Below are 16,962 nucleotides of genomic sequence, written 5' to 3'. Positions count from 1 at the left end.
GGCAGACTTTCACATACTAGACCTGAGCTGTAATCATCATTGGCATACTCATCTGGAGTTCGCTTTTATAATACATAGTAGACTGCACTGAATACATATCTTGATTTCTGTGTACCTAAGTTACAGACAACTTGCTAAATTCTTGTTATGCAATGCTATGTTCTTGTTAAAAATTTGTAAGCGATAAATTTTGAGAAAAATTTCCTGATATTCAACTCCATATTCGCCTATTTTTAATTAATTCCGTTATATATCTGATTCGAAATCTATTCAGTATCCGCGCACCACTAGTTATGTAAAATCGCATATTATTTGTGCACCTTTGTCCTGCCTGTATGTTAGGCACAATGTTTTGACCGCGATCGCATGTGGTGCACTGTGTCACTCCGCTCCTTAGCTGGCAAACAGGTTGAGATATGCGCCTTCCAAGTAGTAATTAAATCCCATTCTGTGACAAATTAGGAGACAATGTTTCAACAAATTACACGATGCATTCCAATCACTTTCATAACTGAGACACTATTTTTGGGTTCGCAAATGTGAGCTGCGCGAGAAGCCCCTCTAGCTTTCAGGTGTTGCATGCCATGTACGAGACAGAGTGTACGTAGTCTTGACAGGATGTAACCGCACTCACTGCAGGTCGGTTCGGCCAACTTGAGCCTCTCGGTGAGGCAGTGCAGCTGCAGTGGGGTGGTGCAGAAGCGGGAGTCGCCAGCCAGGATCCGTTCGCCCGTCTCAAACAGCTGCTCGGCCAAGTCGGCCACAACAGTGCGCACCTCCTGGACCACATGCAAAACAGCCACCACGGTGACACAAGGCAATCAAATTAATCTGAACAGCTCAGATGGGAGACAAGGAACAGCAGCATTCTTGTCCTGCTCTGTCTGCAGTGCAGACGTTAAACGGAGTACCGACAACATTTTTGATGTCATTATTTTGCGTCAAATGAAAGTCCAGGCACTCTAAGTGTTAGAAAAAATGCTGGCAAGCTCCGATACTAATTTGAAATAACTCGACAATACGTGTTTGTATGACCCACTTTCGGTTTTGGTCACCAGCGAGTGCACCTGTCATGACATGACTCGTTGGTTGGCTTCGTTCCTGCGATTGCTGCAGTTGCCGCACACGGGCACGGTTATAAGAGACGCGTGCAGCATTTGTGTTTGCTTAATTTTAAGTTCTTATGAGCAACGCCACCACAGCTAGCCTTACCGCTACACGACGGCAGCAAATTTTTCTGTGTGTCGCAACGTGACCGTAATGTCAACAAAAGCCCTAACAATTTCGGACAAACCTAGTATCCAGTTGAAATACCTTGTGTTTACGAACCTTCACACTTGCGAAGTGCGACCCTTTTACACATGAGAAGCCTACAGTACGCACTTCCTACTGTTTCAAGAATACATTTCAGCACTCCTTTTACACTAAGCATAAGAGAACGTGCACGCCTCTCCGTTACATTTACTCTGATGTTGCTTTGAAGCCTTGCTTGAGCAATTTGTTCAAGAAATGCTTTTTTTTTTCCTAGGTGAAACTCAAGCTCAGACGCGAGCTTATGTAACGAAATTTTTATACAATGAGTAGTTCTCTGTTGGTTCCATCATTTAAATGCATGCTGCAGCACTCTTCTGCATACTGTCATGCGTCGTTTTACTTTATGCGGGTGGTCACTTTTCACCACATTATCAAGTTTCCCAGCACAAAGCGCACCTACAGTATCCGAATTCCTTAAACATTGTCGTCATTCTATAAACAGGATACATTGTCGTCGGCAATAAACAGAATACTGACTTGACCCGTCCAGTTCAGATTTCATGAGTGATGAATGTGCCTGCTGCTACATTTGTGATTTGACTGTTGTTTGTCTTTTAGAGCACACATTCACCAATAAAGAGTCCGATTCCCGACTCATGCTTTTGGCTGTGTCTAGTTCATCGCTGTCACTGCAACGTGAAATTATGAAATTCTATTGTGGAAGAATATTTTAGTTAGGAGTTGGCAATTGTACCTGTATTTTCTCTTAGTCTGTAATTTGAGACCACACGAGCAATGGAATGAAAAATGATAGATGAAACCTTAAAAGACAGGAAGACAGCACCATAGATTACAGAACAAATGGTGGTAGCCAATATTCTAGTTGATAATTAGAGGAGGAGGAGCAAACAACTTTATTTCGTCAATTTGGCTGAGTGGGGGGTGGCTACTAGGCAATTCCAGCCACCTCCTCAGCTCTTTTGATGGCCCGAAGTTGAACCTCCAGGCTCGGGTTTCGGAGTATTGCTTCCCTACGCTTCAGGCGAGGGAGCAGCCAGGAGATCTGGGGGGGGGGGGGGGGGGGGTCTTCCCTGCAGTCCTAGAGAATATGATTTAAAGAGGCTACGGACTCACATAATGAGCAGTGTGGGTCTATCAAGTCAGGGTAAAACTGTGTGTATATTTGTGGGTTGGGAAAGGAGTGCGTTTCGAGTCGATGCCAGGTGACTTGTCCCTTGGTGAGCTTGGGATGAGGTGGAGGTTTTGTTCGTCTTGCGAGGTGGTAGTGTTGTGCAATATCATGGTATGTGGTCAGTGGCTCGCTGACCAGGTCGCCCGGGTCAGAGACGGGACCCACCGCTTGGTTGACGAATCCTCGAGCACATTGGCGGGCCGCCTCATTCCCCGGGTTCCCTGCGTAGCCAGGACCCACGTCAATTCAGTTGGGTTGGGTTCTTCAATATCTTGTTGCTTGGTGGAGAGTAAGGGGTGCACAATGTGCACCGTGCGGTGTGCTTCTAAAAGCTCTTCCATGGTATTGTGTAACCCCAGGCGCTCGGTAGGGGTGGTACGAAAGAGCCCCAGCGCCGCCTTGTATCCAATGCATATGAGGTGGTCCAGTTGTGCTTTTTCGGTTTGGACAAGATGTACAAGATGTAAGTAGGAAAGGGCGTAAGTGAGCCTTAAGATGACATAGGCTTAGAAGAAATGGAGTTTGCCAGGACATGTAATCCATAGGGCGGATAACCGGTGGTCTATTATGGTATTATAGTTACAGAATGAGTGCCAGGGTAGGGAAGCACAGTTGATGACGGCAATGGTGTGATGAAATTAGGAAAGTCAGGCGTAAGATGGGGTCAGCTGGTGCAAGAGAGGGGTAACTAGAGATCGCTGGAAGAGGCCTTCGTCCTGTAGTGGGCACATATATAGGATGATAATAATTTCAAACATGGGCCACTCACAAATTGGTCGAAGTGGAGGAAGCGTGCCAGGGGCAGTGGCAGGGCATCTGCAAAGTGATGCACCAGCGTGACGAGGTAGTGCTCGAGCTCGGCCTGACGCTGCTGCACAAAGCTGGCTGCCTGGCGCCCTAGGACTTTGCCGGGCGGCAGGAGACTCCGCTCCACGTGGTAGTTCCGCCGAAGCTGCACAGAGGAACACCTCGGTACTGACACATCAGGTAATATCACGGAAGCCTGTGTGGTAGAGGAACACGACAGTGAAGAGAGGAAGGCCAGAAGTGAACATGTTGGGTGCGTAAGAGTCACCACAAGAACGACGACTAACGACAACGTAGCACTACCACTAACTACTTCTGATGGCGCTTAGTCGGTGGCAATATATGTAATAAACCAAGAGCTTAATAATGAACAAGCTTAATCGTCGAGAAGCCTGGAAGGCAGCTGCCAGTTCAGTTGATGAGCTGCTGTGTGAGGTCTCGCAGCATTGTTATACACTTAAACCTCGATATAACAAAGTTGGCAAAACCGGACAATTTGCTTCATCATATTGAAATTTAGTTGTAATGAAATTCAATCCTTTATGCAAATAAGAACGGTCACCGATGGATCTTTCTTACACAGAAGGGGCTGCGTGAGACTTTTCCAAATTATTGGGCAATGAGAGAATGCAAATTTTAATGAGAAAAAAGATAATTTCATTGAATCGGAGAGTTGACAGCAAAAGATATGTTTTCATGCCGTGTTGGCAATATCTTCAAATTGGCAGTACGATGCGAAGCCAGCCACGCTTTCGAATCCACTCTGCCCCTGTGACTGGTAGTGTCGCCTGCAGTGGGACGACACTATTATGAAAAGTGCAAGCAGCAACAAGTGAACGCTTCAACGTGGCTCCAAAACTCAACATTAGGCAACCTCCAGCACTAAACACGCAGAAAGACGGTGCACAATGCCACGCCATCTCGCTTCTAAAACGGCAAGCGGGATATACATATGTGCTCAGCTGAGCTGACAGTCCTGCGCAGACACAACCATGCTAGAAAAGGAGACACGTGCCAACCCAACCCCCACCCTTGCTCGCTCCCCTCACCACCCTTTGCACTCGCAAGAAGACAGCGCTCATCAAGCCCACCATCCTTTTCAGCTGAACCTCAAATTCTTTCACTTGCACCCAAAGCACATAACATGTGGGATCTTATTGCACTTGGACTTTACACGGAACATGATGCTGCGCTGCTTCGCTCTCAGTTGCGCGATTTAACTCTTTCCGTACCACGCCCAGTGGGCATCGTTAGCCCGCTATCGATGGTTTGAAATGCCACTTTCGAGACCTTCCCCACTGCTCTTAGCCTCTTTTGACAGAATGCTGGCTCAGGCCCTTGACAATGCAAAGGTGCATAGGGTTTTTAGATATGTCAACGACTTTTTAGTAGTTTTAAATACTAAACCATGTATGACTACCACTAACTTGGTGGACAAAATCTCGATGGAATTCAGACAACATGCGAAGGGGCTGGCCTTCATGCATGAGCTCCCTACTAACAACAAAATACAATTTTTAGATGTGAGCCTCACGCTGTCAGAGGAACACATTCGCTGGGCCTACCGTCCCCGATCGTGCAAAGAGTTGATGCCCTATGATGCGGCCCACTCAAAAGTAATTAAGAGAGGCATTGCTTCTATGTGCTTGGAAGGTGCGCTGGCAAGATCGTGCCCGCACAGGATGGCAGAGAGCTTTGACAGTCTGGTCAACCGGCTCTACTCGGCCGGGTATCCTCGCTCCGTCGTTGGTGCTGTAGCTGAAACACTCCTTCAAAACTTGAAAGGAAAAAAGAAAGAACGGCAAGCGATGGAAACAAGGCCTATAGCTGTACCCTACGTACATAAGGTTGCGCACAACCTTAAGAAGGTAGCGAATAGGTCCCAGTGGTCCTCTCTGCACCAAGGAAGCTGTCAGGCCTGTGCCCGCGGATTTCCAAAGCACCCAGGCCATCTAAATGCGGCAAGAGGCATGTAAATCCTGACGTCACCTGTGCGGTGGGTGTGGTTTATGAAATTCACCCAGGCCATCTAAATGCGGCAAGAGGCATGTAAATCCTGACGTCACCTGTGCGGTGGGTGTGGTTTATGAAATTCCGCTCAACTGCGGCAGGGTTTAACACATCGGCCAAACGGGCCGATGTGTTAACGACAGAACGAGAGAGCACGCACTTTCCATTAAGAATAACCTTTCGACACATTTACCTGTGCACTGGAAATCCTGTAAATGTAAGGCAAGATTTAAGAAGATCAGCATTCCGGGTAGAAGCAACGAGGTGCTGGCACGAGAAATGCTGGAAGCATATTACATAAGAAGAAAAAAAGATATCTGCATTAGTGATACGTCAGTGTTGCTGCGCGGCGCTGAGTTTGAATTTTTTAGATGCTTTTTAAACTAGCCCATATGATCCTTATTGACACATGTGGGTGGTGTGATACGTGGAACCGTTCCGCGCATGTGTGGCATGTGCGCATGTGTGGCTTTGCTATATATGTAGCAAAGCCACACATGGTTTCTCGGAATAAAGTTAGTTGCGAGTGATTCTCTTTCCTTTTGCCTGTTTTTTCGTTGCATGAAGCATGTACCAACTAGCCCAACAACAAGTTTTACCAACTGTAGTGCTTGCAGTTAAATTTTTGTAACGGAATACTTGTTCAATGAAAAACTAAGATTTTTTTAGAGATGGTGCCTATTACACAGGCAATACATTTTGTATAGCTCATAAATTTCGTTACATCTTTTTCTTGGTAGATACAAGCGTGTCTTTACAAAGTTTGTTCAATTTTATCCCACAAACTTGATTTCGGCAACTGATCTTTTTTATGACATACATCTCGTTAATATAACTTTTATGCGTGAAAAGTGCACTCAATGTGCTTTTTGTTTATGTATTACATAAAATATTGAGTGCAGCAGTTCCTGAAAAAAAAAAAAAAAATTGGGAGTAACCTACAAAAAGCACCCATTTTCCCCATGGTAGGAAAACAGTTAAGAGCTGTGTGTGCAAGTTGCCACATCTAATTGCAAGTTGCCACATCGCGATACTTGACCATCTGTGCCCATGAAAGTTTCTATTTATTGGTCTTTCGCAAGGGCAGTGAAATCTCGTTATATTTAAATAGAGCATAAGTTCACTTCGTTATATCGAGGTTCAATATACAGAAAAATGAACAAAAAGTTATAAAAAGTTGAATACTTCATTATATCAAGGTTTAACTGTACAGGCCTTGCCTCTTTGTCACTAGTGCTGCTGGGACATCTGATAATACAGACATCATACATTAGGTCACCATATATATACAGGTACTACAAGTAGAGCAGCTTATGTCGTATACATACTTGGCAACTTCCCGTTAGTTTGTCTGGGAGACTTCGGAATTCTGAGAAATCATTCTAGTTTGTATGAACATGGCCATAAATCGGACTGTCGGCGAGCCTTCACTAGCTATCTCGCTCAGGGAAAGTGATTTCCTAGAAAAGCGAGCAACGAAAGTTGCCCGTCATGTACCTACAAAGTGTATTTTATGTGTATGCGAGGAAATATATTTAAATATGTAGATTGGTTCCAACTGCAGTGTTATGTATGGTCCCACTACTAGCTATTATAGCCGTGAGGCCCGACATAGTATCTATACAAACTTTTCTATTTCGATCTCTTGTGAAAATAAAGAAAGACCTCCATGCGAGGGTCCGACATATAATTTTAGCACTTCACGAGAAGGGAAGGGGGTTAAAAACAAGGGCTGGCGCAGAGTCGGATGTGGTCAAGGATGCCATGCAGCCCCTTCTAGCAAGTTAAATTGATTGCACATTAGTGCAAAAAAGCCACAGTTCATTTCCCAATTACTAGAATGCTTGCTCACAATTGCCTTTTGCCTCTAGAGGATGCTTATCTAAGGCTTTCTGAAAGCTCACAACTGTAAAGTCTAGCCTGCCAATTGACTTTTGCTGTTGTTACAGGACCTCTTGCCAAGCTCCACAGAAAATTTCAGTTATACAATGAGAGTTGCAAAGCTAGAAAGAATTTTACCGCAAGAATTTTTCAACCTTGTCCCATATTAGAGGAGATGGGACAAATTGAAAAGTCCCGCCAGCATTCTTACAGGAGGCAAGCTTTGCTGCCAATATAAGCCACTCCCTCAGTTTGTCTCGACTGGTGGCTGCAAATGACCACTTAGACTTTCTCACCTTCTCCTATATCGGAGCCAAGGGTCAGCCACATTTATGTCATGAGCCTCCCGCTTCGCTTTCTTCTCTTCTGTTTTATCTGTATGGCACACTTCTACCTGACAATTTTGCACCATCTGCATTGGATGATTTACTGAAGCTGTGTGCCATAATTGGTGACATTGCAGCAGTGTTTGATGTAGAGGCATTTATGCATGTGGCCTTGGTTCTCTGGCAGGAGGCAAAGCTCCCATGGGAGAAAGGATGCGCAGGCTATCAGTTGATGTTTCAGCTGTTTTCTCACCATGCAGCAGTACGACTTTAAAAGACATAATTGTCAGCATGTGATCCATGCACTGCGCTTGTGTGTTTGCAATGTGCAATTGTGGGGAGGGGGCCCTTTAAGCCCGAGCTCAGCTGTTCCTGTGACACCCACCTTGTTATGGAGCTCCTTGAAGTCGCTGTACCGGTGCTTCGCCACCCAGCAGTAAGGGGAGATTGTCACCTGAACCCGGTACACCTGCAACAGCCCCCCCCAACAAGGAAAGCACTTATGTGAAATCGTACTTGTGTTTTAGAGTCCCAGTACATGGCTCCCAGAGGGAGCCATCTTGTCTGTCATTTTGGGCTCTAAAGTTATGCCGGAAAGCTGCACTCCACACGTGCAGGAGCCACATTTACATTGACACCACTGTCAGCAGCAGCTCTTTTTTTTTTCAATGTCTTATTTTTAGGGTTACGAGGAGCCCCAGTTTTCTCATCTAATGTTAACATACATGATATTTAATCTTGTATATAATTATGATTACTAAAAAAGCAGCATGCACGGAGCCCACAAGCTGGCACACTTAATTAGCCATGCATGAGATCTTCGCTTCCGGCCATTTCAAGCCCCGTATGCCTGTATTTAAGTGTCAGAAATGAAGTGCTGTCACGTTCCTACTTCTTCAGTTTGAAAACTCAATTTGATCGAAATGAATGCAGCAAGAAAATACATGCACTGCACTAGTGTATCGAACTACCAATTCCAGCAAAACTTCTGCATGTCCTTAGTAAGCAACATCACAGCTACAATTTTCCCACATTACAAGTATCACCATTAAAAAGATAAACACTGACTTCACATGAATGCCTTATGAATTAACTGCATGAAAAAGTTCTCATGAGCCCCCCACATTGAATTGCTCAACTTCTCCAGTGCTTAGCTTACATTGAAAGACAGAAACAACACCTTTACTCCAGCGTGTTTTTTCACTGCAGTTATGACAGTTAAGCAGCTGCCACTGCTGTCAGCTAGTGCATTGTACTACAAGCAATTTCGCAACTTGGGCTATGCCGTACGAGAAGAGTTACGGAGATGCAATTTTGAAAATGTTCTGGTGCTGACATGATGCCAAATGGCAGCCTTGTGAAGTGAAATATCAGTCAGCTTAATGAATGCAGTCAGCTCTTGGCATGTCAGTGAGAGAGGAATTTGGCGAGAGCCTGGGTTAGCATCAAGTTTAGAAAATGCTGTAGCTTCACAACGGAGTGAGTGTTCGTTCCACTGATGGTAGATGAAACAGTTCCCAGAGGGTTGATGAATTCAGGTGAGGGAAACCTATGCATATTCAAACTCTTCCTGATGGCTTCACGATGGAAACAATGCCAGCACATAGATCCATAGGGCCTTCGATGCAACGTAAAAGACCTTGCTCCAACATTTTGCTTATATCTTGCTCCCCTAATTTTCGCAGTGATACGGGAATCCATCTGGTCATGCTCCCTGAATATAGAATAGCTATGGGGTCCAAATGGATTGTAGACCTTGTGCAGCAATTAACTGACCCAGTCCACTGAGAACTTCTGGAGAGTGTTCCTCAATGTGTCTTGTAGTGTAGAGAAACTTCACAATGTCAGACCTTTCTATAGCAAGTAATCCAAGGAGAGGGTACATGGGATGCTGCACGATATAGGTGGCTTGCTCCTAATTCTAAAAACATTCTACGACCAAGCTGTATCAAACTTTTCAACAAGCTGGAGTGCTGTGTCCATTAGTTCTGCTAGCGTTTCACCTGTCAAAGGTCCTTTGAAACTGTGGCAGAAGTGACAGGGATGTAAATAACATGCGCACCAGTGTCAGTCTTCACAATTGATAGCTTGTCATTGATGATGATAGGCCAGGGGCGTAGCCCGAAATTTTTTTCGGGGGGGGGGCGGGGTCAAGCGTCTGCTGTCCTCTAAGTGACGTGTTCGATAATAAATATCGGTAGTTTAAGCAGTCTCTATACATGTATATCAAAGACATGGGACCCCCCCCCCCCCTTGCGTGTGCTTGTGAATAAATTAAGTAAAAAGTAAAGTAAGCTCAGTAAAATACAGTAAGTACGACAGGTACAGTGGGCGTTTGGAGCACCGGTCAGTCATCGCGCCACTGAATGGACCAGTCTTCGAAAACGCATCATTGAGACGACCCGTGCGATTGAAGCGTAGATGGCGTCGTCCTCGTCGGGGCGAAGTGCGTTTCACAAGTCAAGGACGGCTATACACGTGAAAATGCACGTGTGACCAGGCTATACCTACTCCCATAGCAATAGCTTGTTCGCTGCGTCTTTGCGCTAGAAAACTTAAATACACGCAAGAATGCGTAATGCTTTTTTTTTTTTTCGAAGCTTTCGTCGCCCTGCTTCCTCATACGAGAGGGTTGCATTTCCTGTGGCAAGTGCATGGGCCGCTGTGTCTTCCGCTGTGTGCGAGCATGCAGCCGTCATTTGTCTTTACGTCAACAGATTCAGAATTGTACAGAATATTTCACCGCACAGCATAGATATGGCATGTGTATACGCATTTTAAGTAGTGCGTGCAACTCATTTCTGCTTCACTTACGCCGGTGTAAAGAAGCGGCCTTGTACTTCGCAGCATCTCGACTGATTGGTGTACTAGTGATGCAGGAATGAACTCCAGTCTGTTCAGTGCATAGTGCAATAATCAATTTCTCAGGATGCGTGAACTCCGACGAGAACTGTCAGCGCCTGCAACAAGAGTTTACTTACGATGTACTGCGCACAGCAGTAATCCATGCTTGTCGTCTGTCTGTTTCGTGCACTCCCGTTGCGAGTCAGTAGAATTTCACTGCTTGCATCAACCCCTTCGTGTGTACATTGCTGGTTTTGGATTCCACAACACAACAGCAACTACCAGCCTTCCGTAATTGCTGGTTTGGGATTCAACAACACAACAGTAACTACCAGCCTTCCATAGGGGCGCAATCCCATACAAGAGACGTTTCGAGCGCAGACTAACCTGCGCGAGCGCGGCCTAACCGGCACCTGAAGGGAAGTGGCGGAAATGTATACTGGAAATTTAGACCACCTGGGGTCTTCAACGTGCACCTAAATCTAAACGGGCCTTGAGCGTTATCGCCTTCATCTAAAATGCGGCTGCCGCATTTGTTGCTTCAGAACTCGGCCGCCGCAATACGGCCGCCACATTCTAGCCCAAAACCTCACAGAGTGTCAAAGCCTTGACAAACACCGTGACAGTTTTTCCATATGCAGACATTATTCGATGTAAATTACCAACCCAAACGGAAGCGCCCAGGAATGAAATTGTGATAGTAGCACCGGTTTCTTGAATTATGTCAGTGCGAAGTGACGAGAACAAAGGGTGGGTAAGGGGGGAGGGGGTGCGCAAAAGTTTTCGGGGGGGGGGGTTGAACCCCCCCCCCCTGGCTACGTCCCTGATGACTTCCACATGCTTGATATTGGGTTCAGCCTGGCCTGGATGTTGGACAGTGTGAAGGAAGAGTGCTGCAGTTTCCTGCTAGCGCACTGAGACATTTTCTGATGGAAAGTTTCCACAGATGCGAGCATAGAGTGCAGATTGATGAACTGTAAGGAGAGTGGATGAGGCATTCCACTGCAGTGGCCACATAAGTTGCACGAGAGCTCACACACACTGCAATACCAGCAGTCATAGAGTGTGCACATTACTCTAAACATTTTTCAGGCTCAGTCTCTTTTGAAGACAGCACGAGTCCCCCTACTGAGTGCTAAGAAGCTTTTCTCTACTGAATGCCATTTTAAGGGGCACAGATGTTCAGACGAGATGAACGTGCGGCAGGCAGCGAGTTCCCCACCTCGTGTCCTACACGCGACGGGGCAAATAGCGGATCTTTAGCCTCCTCTTCGTCTCTGACCGGTATCAGCGCATTCGCCATTTGGTGAAAGCGGCTTGAGAAAAGTGCACAAATCGCCATTTTGTGTGGCTGCTCTGATGACATTCGGGTTGGTTGCATGTGGGCTCGACACATTTGCAGCAGTTCACGGAGAGCTGGGGAGCATCTTGCAAACCGTATTTACAGTTCTGCTAGCACAGCAGACATGGCCAGGGCTGGGTCTTCCCCACTTCAATTGCATATGTATGTAAGGCACGTGAGGTCTCAGAACTCATACCCAGGGCTTGCCACTGTGTTTGTTGGAAGCTAGTAACGTGCACACGAGATCGCGTTGCGGTGCCAGAATTCTCACCATACTAGAAGCCCTACGTTGGGCGCCAGTGTAAGTGGGTTCCACCCAGGTCTAGCACCTTAAGTGCTATGGGCACTGTCTAGCATCCCAGCATACACGCCCACCTCAGCGCTACTGACTTCTGAGGCACACCAGCACAAACACACCACACATTAATAACAAAAACCAACCAAATGCTTTATTGAGTCTTCCCAACAGGAAACACTGACTTCCAAAATGCTTGATGAGCAGGCAGGAGGCAGGTTAGCAAAAAGCGGAAGTAGTCCCTTGTGCTTAGTGCTGTGGCCTCTGGCATCAGTTTTTACTTGTTCTCGTTCGTGGTTCTTGGAAGACGCTGATTCCAGCTGCTTTGGCTCTAGAGGTTGGTCTCCTGCTGTCTCTCCTGGCACCTCCTTGGGAATGGGTGGTCCCATTCGGAACCTCCTCTCCCCGAGAACTCACGAAGGTAGAGAAGGAATCAGGTGAGGGTACATCGGCACACCTTGCAGCAGAAGAAGCAATGGACTTCCACTGTCCCCCACAACCTCCAGGTCTTGCCTTTCCAGACCGGATGTGTAGTGGTGGTCATAAAACTCGAGTATCCAGGCTGGCCATTCTGATGCTCGTGAATGGGAGGCTTTAGCAAAAGTCCTGATGAACTAGCTGATGCTACCTGTGGTTGTTTGGGACCACTGAGGATAAGACGCTTTTCAAACAGAACACGCAAGGTTACAGAAAAGGCAGGCACCCAGCACTACTACTCTGTCTTCTTGAATGTTCTAGATGCACAATATTGTACAGAATTCATACAAACTAGCCCGTCAGTCCATCCTGTTAGACCAAATGTTGTGCACTACTATACACTACAATCTTGATACTTCCCACATTTGTTAGTTTTCCGTTCGAATTGTTTAAACATATGACAGCTAGGGTGGAGTAGTGCTGCTGCTACATCACCTGCTTTATATGGTGTCGCAGACACGCTTATCAATGTAGGTACACGTGGCTATTTCTCCATGACATCAGCATTAAACATCACATCATGTTTAGCTCAGTTGAGTGCTGAAACGATTATCCTAGCTATGACACCCTTGGGATAAACGGCTCCCTTTAAGGTTGCAGCCAGAAACAGCTCACAGTTAAAAAAAAAAAAATGCACGCCTTAAAATTTATTTCAGTGGCCGCGGCTCCCCGACATTAATTATGACGGGAAACCAATAAGAGTGAGAGAAAAGAACGTATTTCTGCCGACAGTGACGCGCACGTTTTCAGGCAGCCAATGAAAAGAGAGTGCCGGGAGAAATTCTAAATAATTCTCACGGCACATTGATATTCTACAATGTACACCGACTTAGGGCGACGAGGCGCTCTGTGGTCGCGGTGTGCGGCTGCGCCTTTTCATCTAGAAAGATGCCCTCCGCCCCTTGACGTCAACGCCTGGCGGATTGCACGCTCCCCGGTTAAAAGACGCGCGCACTACGGCTGGGGGGACAGCCATGGCATGTTTTCGGCTGCTTGACCTGCCGTCACTCGGGCAATATCTGGCATTTTCGGAGAGATGTGCCTATGCGGGAGAGCGGATTTATCGCCGGTCGGCGCCTCTGGTTTCGTTTTCCACCCAGAACGTTGCAATGAAGTCTGCACTCACCGTGAATCCATCGCCTTGTTCGGTGCCAATGATTTGACGGCTTCAGAGGCCTTCATCCACGACTGGACAGGTTGGTACAGCGCCATGCTTTGCACACAAACGTCGGCTGATGGGCCGGCGTACGGATAGTAGTGCGGTGTGTGCGGTACGGAAAGTCCCACTAGCTGCGCCCACTGGGCAACGGATGACAATCGGCAGTCAGCGGTGCGGTCTTAAGCACAAGGCTTTAGACGAAAACGGTAGCACGTGAGCACAAGCATCGACGGCACGTCATCTAAACCATGCAAATGCTTGTTCATCCAATGCTGTTCATGGCCCTGACCGGCCCTGACAAGCACCTGTGCTGGCGCCGTGCTGAGGTTGGGCCTGCGAAAACAGCGGTTTTGGATTGCTCCGAACTCCTGCGCATGCGTGAATAAATAAATAGGAAAGCTTGCAGGATGTGACGTAAACTACAGGGATCTGATGAGTGGATCTGCGCGCTTTACCCTACTTTGTTTTCCCCATTCATTCTTCAACGCTTCGGGCAAGATCGCGTTTTATGGTCCGTGTTGTTCAATGTCTAAGAAAATAATGTAAATTCACCTTCGCATGAGCTCCTCATAGTGTGTTAAGTTGAAGGCGAAACCAAGCGACAAATGCATATATTCACTTTGTCGTTTCCGGCGTTTGATGTGTGGTAAAAGCATGGCCTTTGAGATAAAAAAAAAAAAAAAAAAAAAAAAAAAAAAAAAAAAAAAAACATTTTAACGAGATCTGCTAAGGCCCATGGTCTTGTCTACTCCCACTCGTTCATGTTTACGTTAACCGGCACACGCCTGCGATGAGTGTGGCGACCGATGGACCCAATTGCTTGCTAAGTTCGCGCTGAACGAGTACGTCGTGGTACGAAATTCCGTCCAACCTATGCAAAAGCACGGCTGCTCGATGATTTAATCGAGCGGCCGGACCATAAAATGCGTTCTTGCCGCGAAATATGAACAAGACCAAAGCAATGATTTATTGTTTTCAAGGGAAAAGTGCTGCATAGAGTTAGATAGAGTTCTGTGGCAGAAGGCAGTTGTGTGCCTTCTGCCATTGTTTCTGCAGCAATCCGGCACTTCCTTGCAATTTTTTTTGGCGACTTTTCAGTTGTCGGACCTGGCAACCCTGCACACGCGCCAGCCGGAGCGTCTGTGCGGTCGGTTGTCCGGTTCTGTGCTGTCCGTGCCTTGACCGCTGTGAACGCATCAGTTGCCGTAATTGCTTTTGTTTCTGCGAGCTGAAGTTCACGTGTTAACTGTCGCGACCAGAAAGCTATGGCCGAATTAGTGGACGAGCTGCTTCGCTACGGCCTTTTCTTGGGAGCAATCTTTCAGCTTGTGTGCATTGCCGCCGTTGTGTTTGTGCCACCGAAAGAAGAAGGCAAGGTACGCGGTTCGTCTGCGCGCATGTTTCTTGAGCGAACGTTTAGCATGCTTGCTGTTTGCTCTTTAGCTGTGTTTGCGCACAATTAGGGTCACGCAGTAAGACCGCCGGTGTTTGTTGTGCTCGCTACTTCGCGTTAGCAACGCTGATCTCGCGCTTGTATTTGCAATCGCTACATTGATACGATGTTTAGTTTTTGTATATGCCAACATTCTATACATTGCGAGTTTATTTTCTCCCCTGAACATGTATGATAGCAGTTGCTCATGCGTAATAAGTGGGCGCGTATTCAAACCCCTGCGTCTACTTTCACTTTGTACCACCAAAGTTATCTTCGAAGTGCAGACGCACAGAAATAGTTTTGTTTACTGTTTCAGAATAGCGGGATCTGCTTCGATCTCGTGCGCAAAAAAGAAGTAAAAAAATTATTGGACTGCTGCATTAACTTTTATTTTGATGGATACAACATACTCAATTTTGTAACGTTCGAAGCAGTTGCATTTGCTAGCAACACACGGCTCCCTGCATTTCTTCCAGACTTAAAAACGTTTTTGGAAAATGCTTCTTTTAGGAATAGCGAACAAGTCCGTCTGTAATTTTTTCTTAATCACGTTAAGTGTATAGAGACAACGACCACACAAGGTAGACTTCAACTTAGGAAAAAAAAAAAAAATGACTACTGGAGCCAAATGTAGAGAGCAGGCTGGCTGTGGTTGAATGGTTTTGTATTTAGTCACATAGTCGTGCTCAAGGAGTGACGGGTAAGCTGGTCCATTGTTGTGGTTAAACACGCAACTCTGCCTCACTCACTGCTAAGACCCCTTCCTGCTTGTGGCTTCCCTCAAATGTTTTAGAACTGCTGCATAGCATATCTTCTACTCTGTTGGTCCGCATGGAACGTGGGCTGACACGTTCCATCTTGATTGCACCTTGCCATTCATAGAAAACTGCTAACACCTTCATGTTGGATTGACTCATGCAGACTCGTCATTCGAGGCAATGCTTGCATTGCACTGTGATGACATCCTTAGTTTTCTGTCATAGACTTGCATTGAGTTTTGCCTCCTGTTAGTGTTTTTCAAAAAAGCTTTCGTTGCCATTGGTACAATGAAATTGTTCGCTTTTTCATTCTGTCAATACATGAGGCACAAATTTCATAACAGTGTGATGCACATTCAACTTTTCTGTCTGAATTGCTTGGCACGATCCAGGGCTGATGCGCACGTCTTAGCAGCCTCTCTGATAGTCAAATGTCGATATTGGAGAACCAGATCACTGACTCCATTGATTGTGCACATCGTCTGTTGATGTGGAAGTCGTCCACTTCATCAGTCCATCTTTATTAGTCGACGTTCTTCCCATTTTGAAATGACTACCACTGAACATACTGAGGTCAGCACATTCATGCTCAAAGACTTGTTGAAACGTTGTCCATGTTTCAGTTTTCGTGAATTTAAGGGAGAAGTTCACAAGCATGCATTTTTCCTACAAGTTCATTTTCACTGCATCAAAAAATTGCAAATTTGTCACCACACTCATTTATTTCAGTAGCTTTAACCTGTTTACCGGCGGTGATAATGTTATGTGACAAGAAGCATTGTATTATCAAAGGCTGCGACTAGTCAGCACCAAGCCGCTGTGCATTCTGCTCGCTGGTTTTGGTGCTGCGGGATGATTCTGGTCTTTTTTGATCACACCTCTTCTCAGAACTGTTACAACATAACAAGGTGTGCTTTTTTTTCCATTTGTTAGTTTTGCCTACCAAGCCCACATGGGGACAAAACCACCGGGTACTTGATGATATGTAGAAATTTCTGTGACATGTACAGCTCTTGCCCACTTGTATATGCGCTTGTTTTGAGAGGAATATGCTGTCAAAGCAGTTTTTATTTTGTGCAAATTTCATTGAAGGACGTTCTATACTTGCATATTATCAGTGTCACTCCCTACAAGCGCCGATTTTTTTTCAAGGTGAAGCGTGCTACTGTGTGTACTGTGTTA

At 46.1% G+C, this 16,962-nt stretch overlaps 1 protein-coding gene across 1 annotated transcript in view; it reads right to left on the bottom strand.

The window, feature by feature from the left end:
* Positions 1–13,981, bottom strand: part of LOC119465141 (nischarin-like) — a 72,063-nt gene extending 58,082 nt beyond the window's left edge. Inside the window, 5 exon segments of the mRNA XM_037725940.2 lie at positions 635–779; positions 3,216–3,398; positions 7,856–7,939; positions 13,555–13,586; positions 13,589–13,981. Of these exon segments, the coding sequence (XP_037581868.1) occupies positions 635–779; positions 3,216–3,398; positions 7,856–7,939; positions 13,555–13,586; positions 13,589–13,640 (496 nt within the window). The 5' untranslated portion in view covers positions 13,641–13,981.
* Positions 13,982–16,962: the final 2,981 nt, after the last annotated feature.

This window comes from Dermacentor silvarum, chromosome 9 (genome assembly GCF_013339745.2).
Source record: "Dermacentor silvarum isolate Dsil-2018 chromosome 9, BIME_Dsil_1.4, whole genome shotgun sequence".
In the NCBI taxonomy this organism is placed as follows: domain Eukaryota; kingdom Metazoa; phylum Arthropoda; class Arachnida; order Ixodida; family Ixodidae; genus Dermacentor; species Dermacentor silvarum.
Note: the sequence above shows the minus strand (reverse complement) of the source record. Positions and strands in the feature narration are given on the sequence as shown.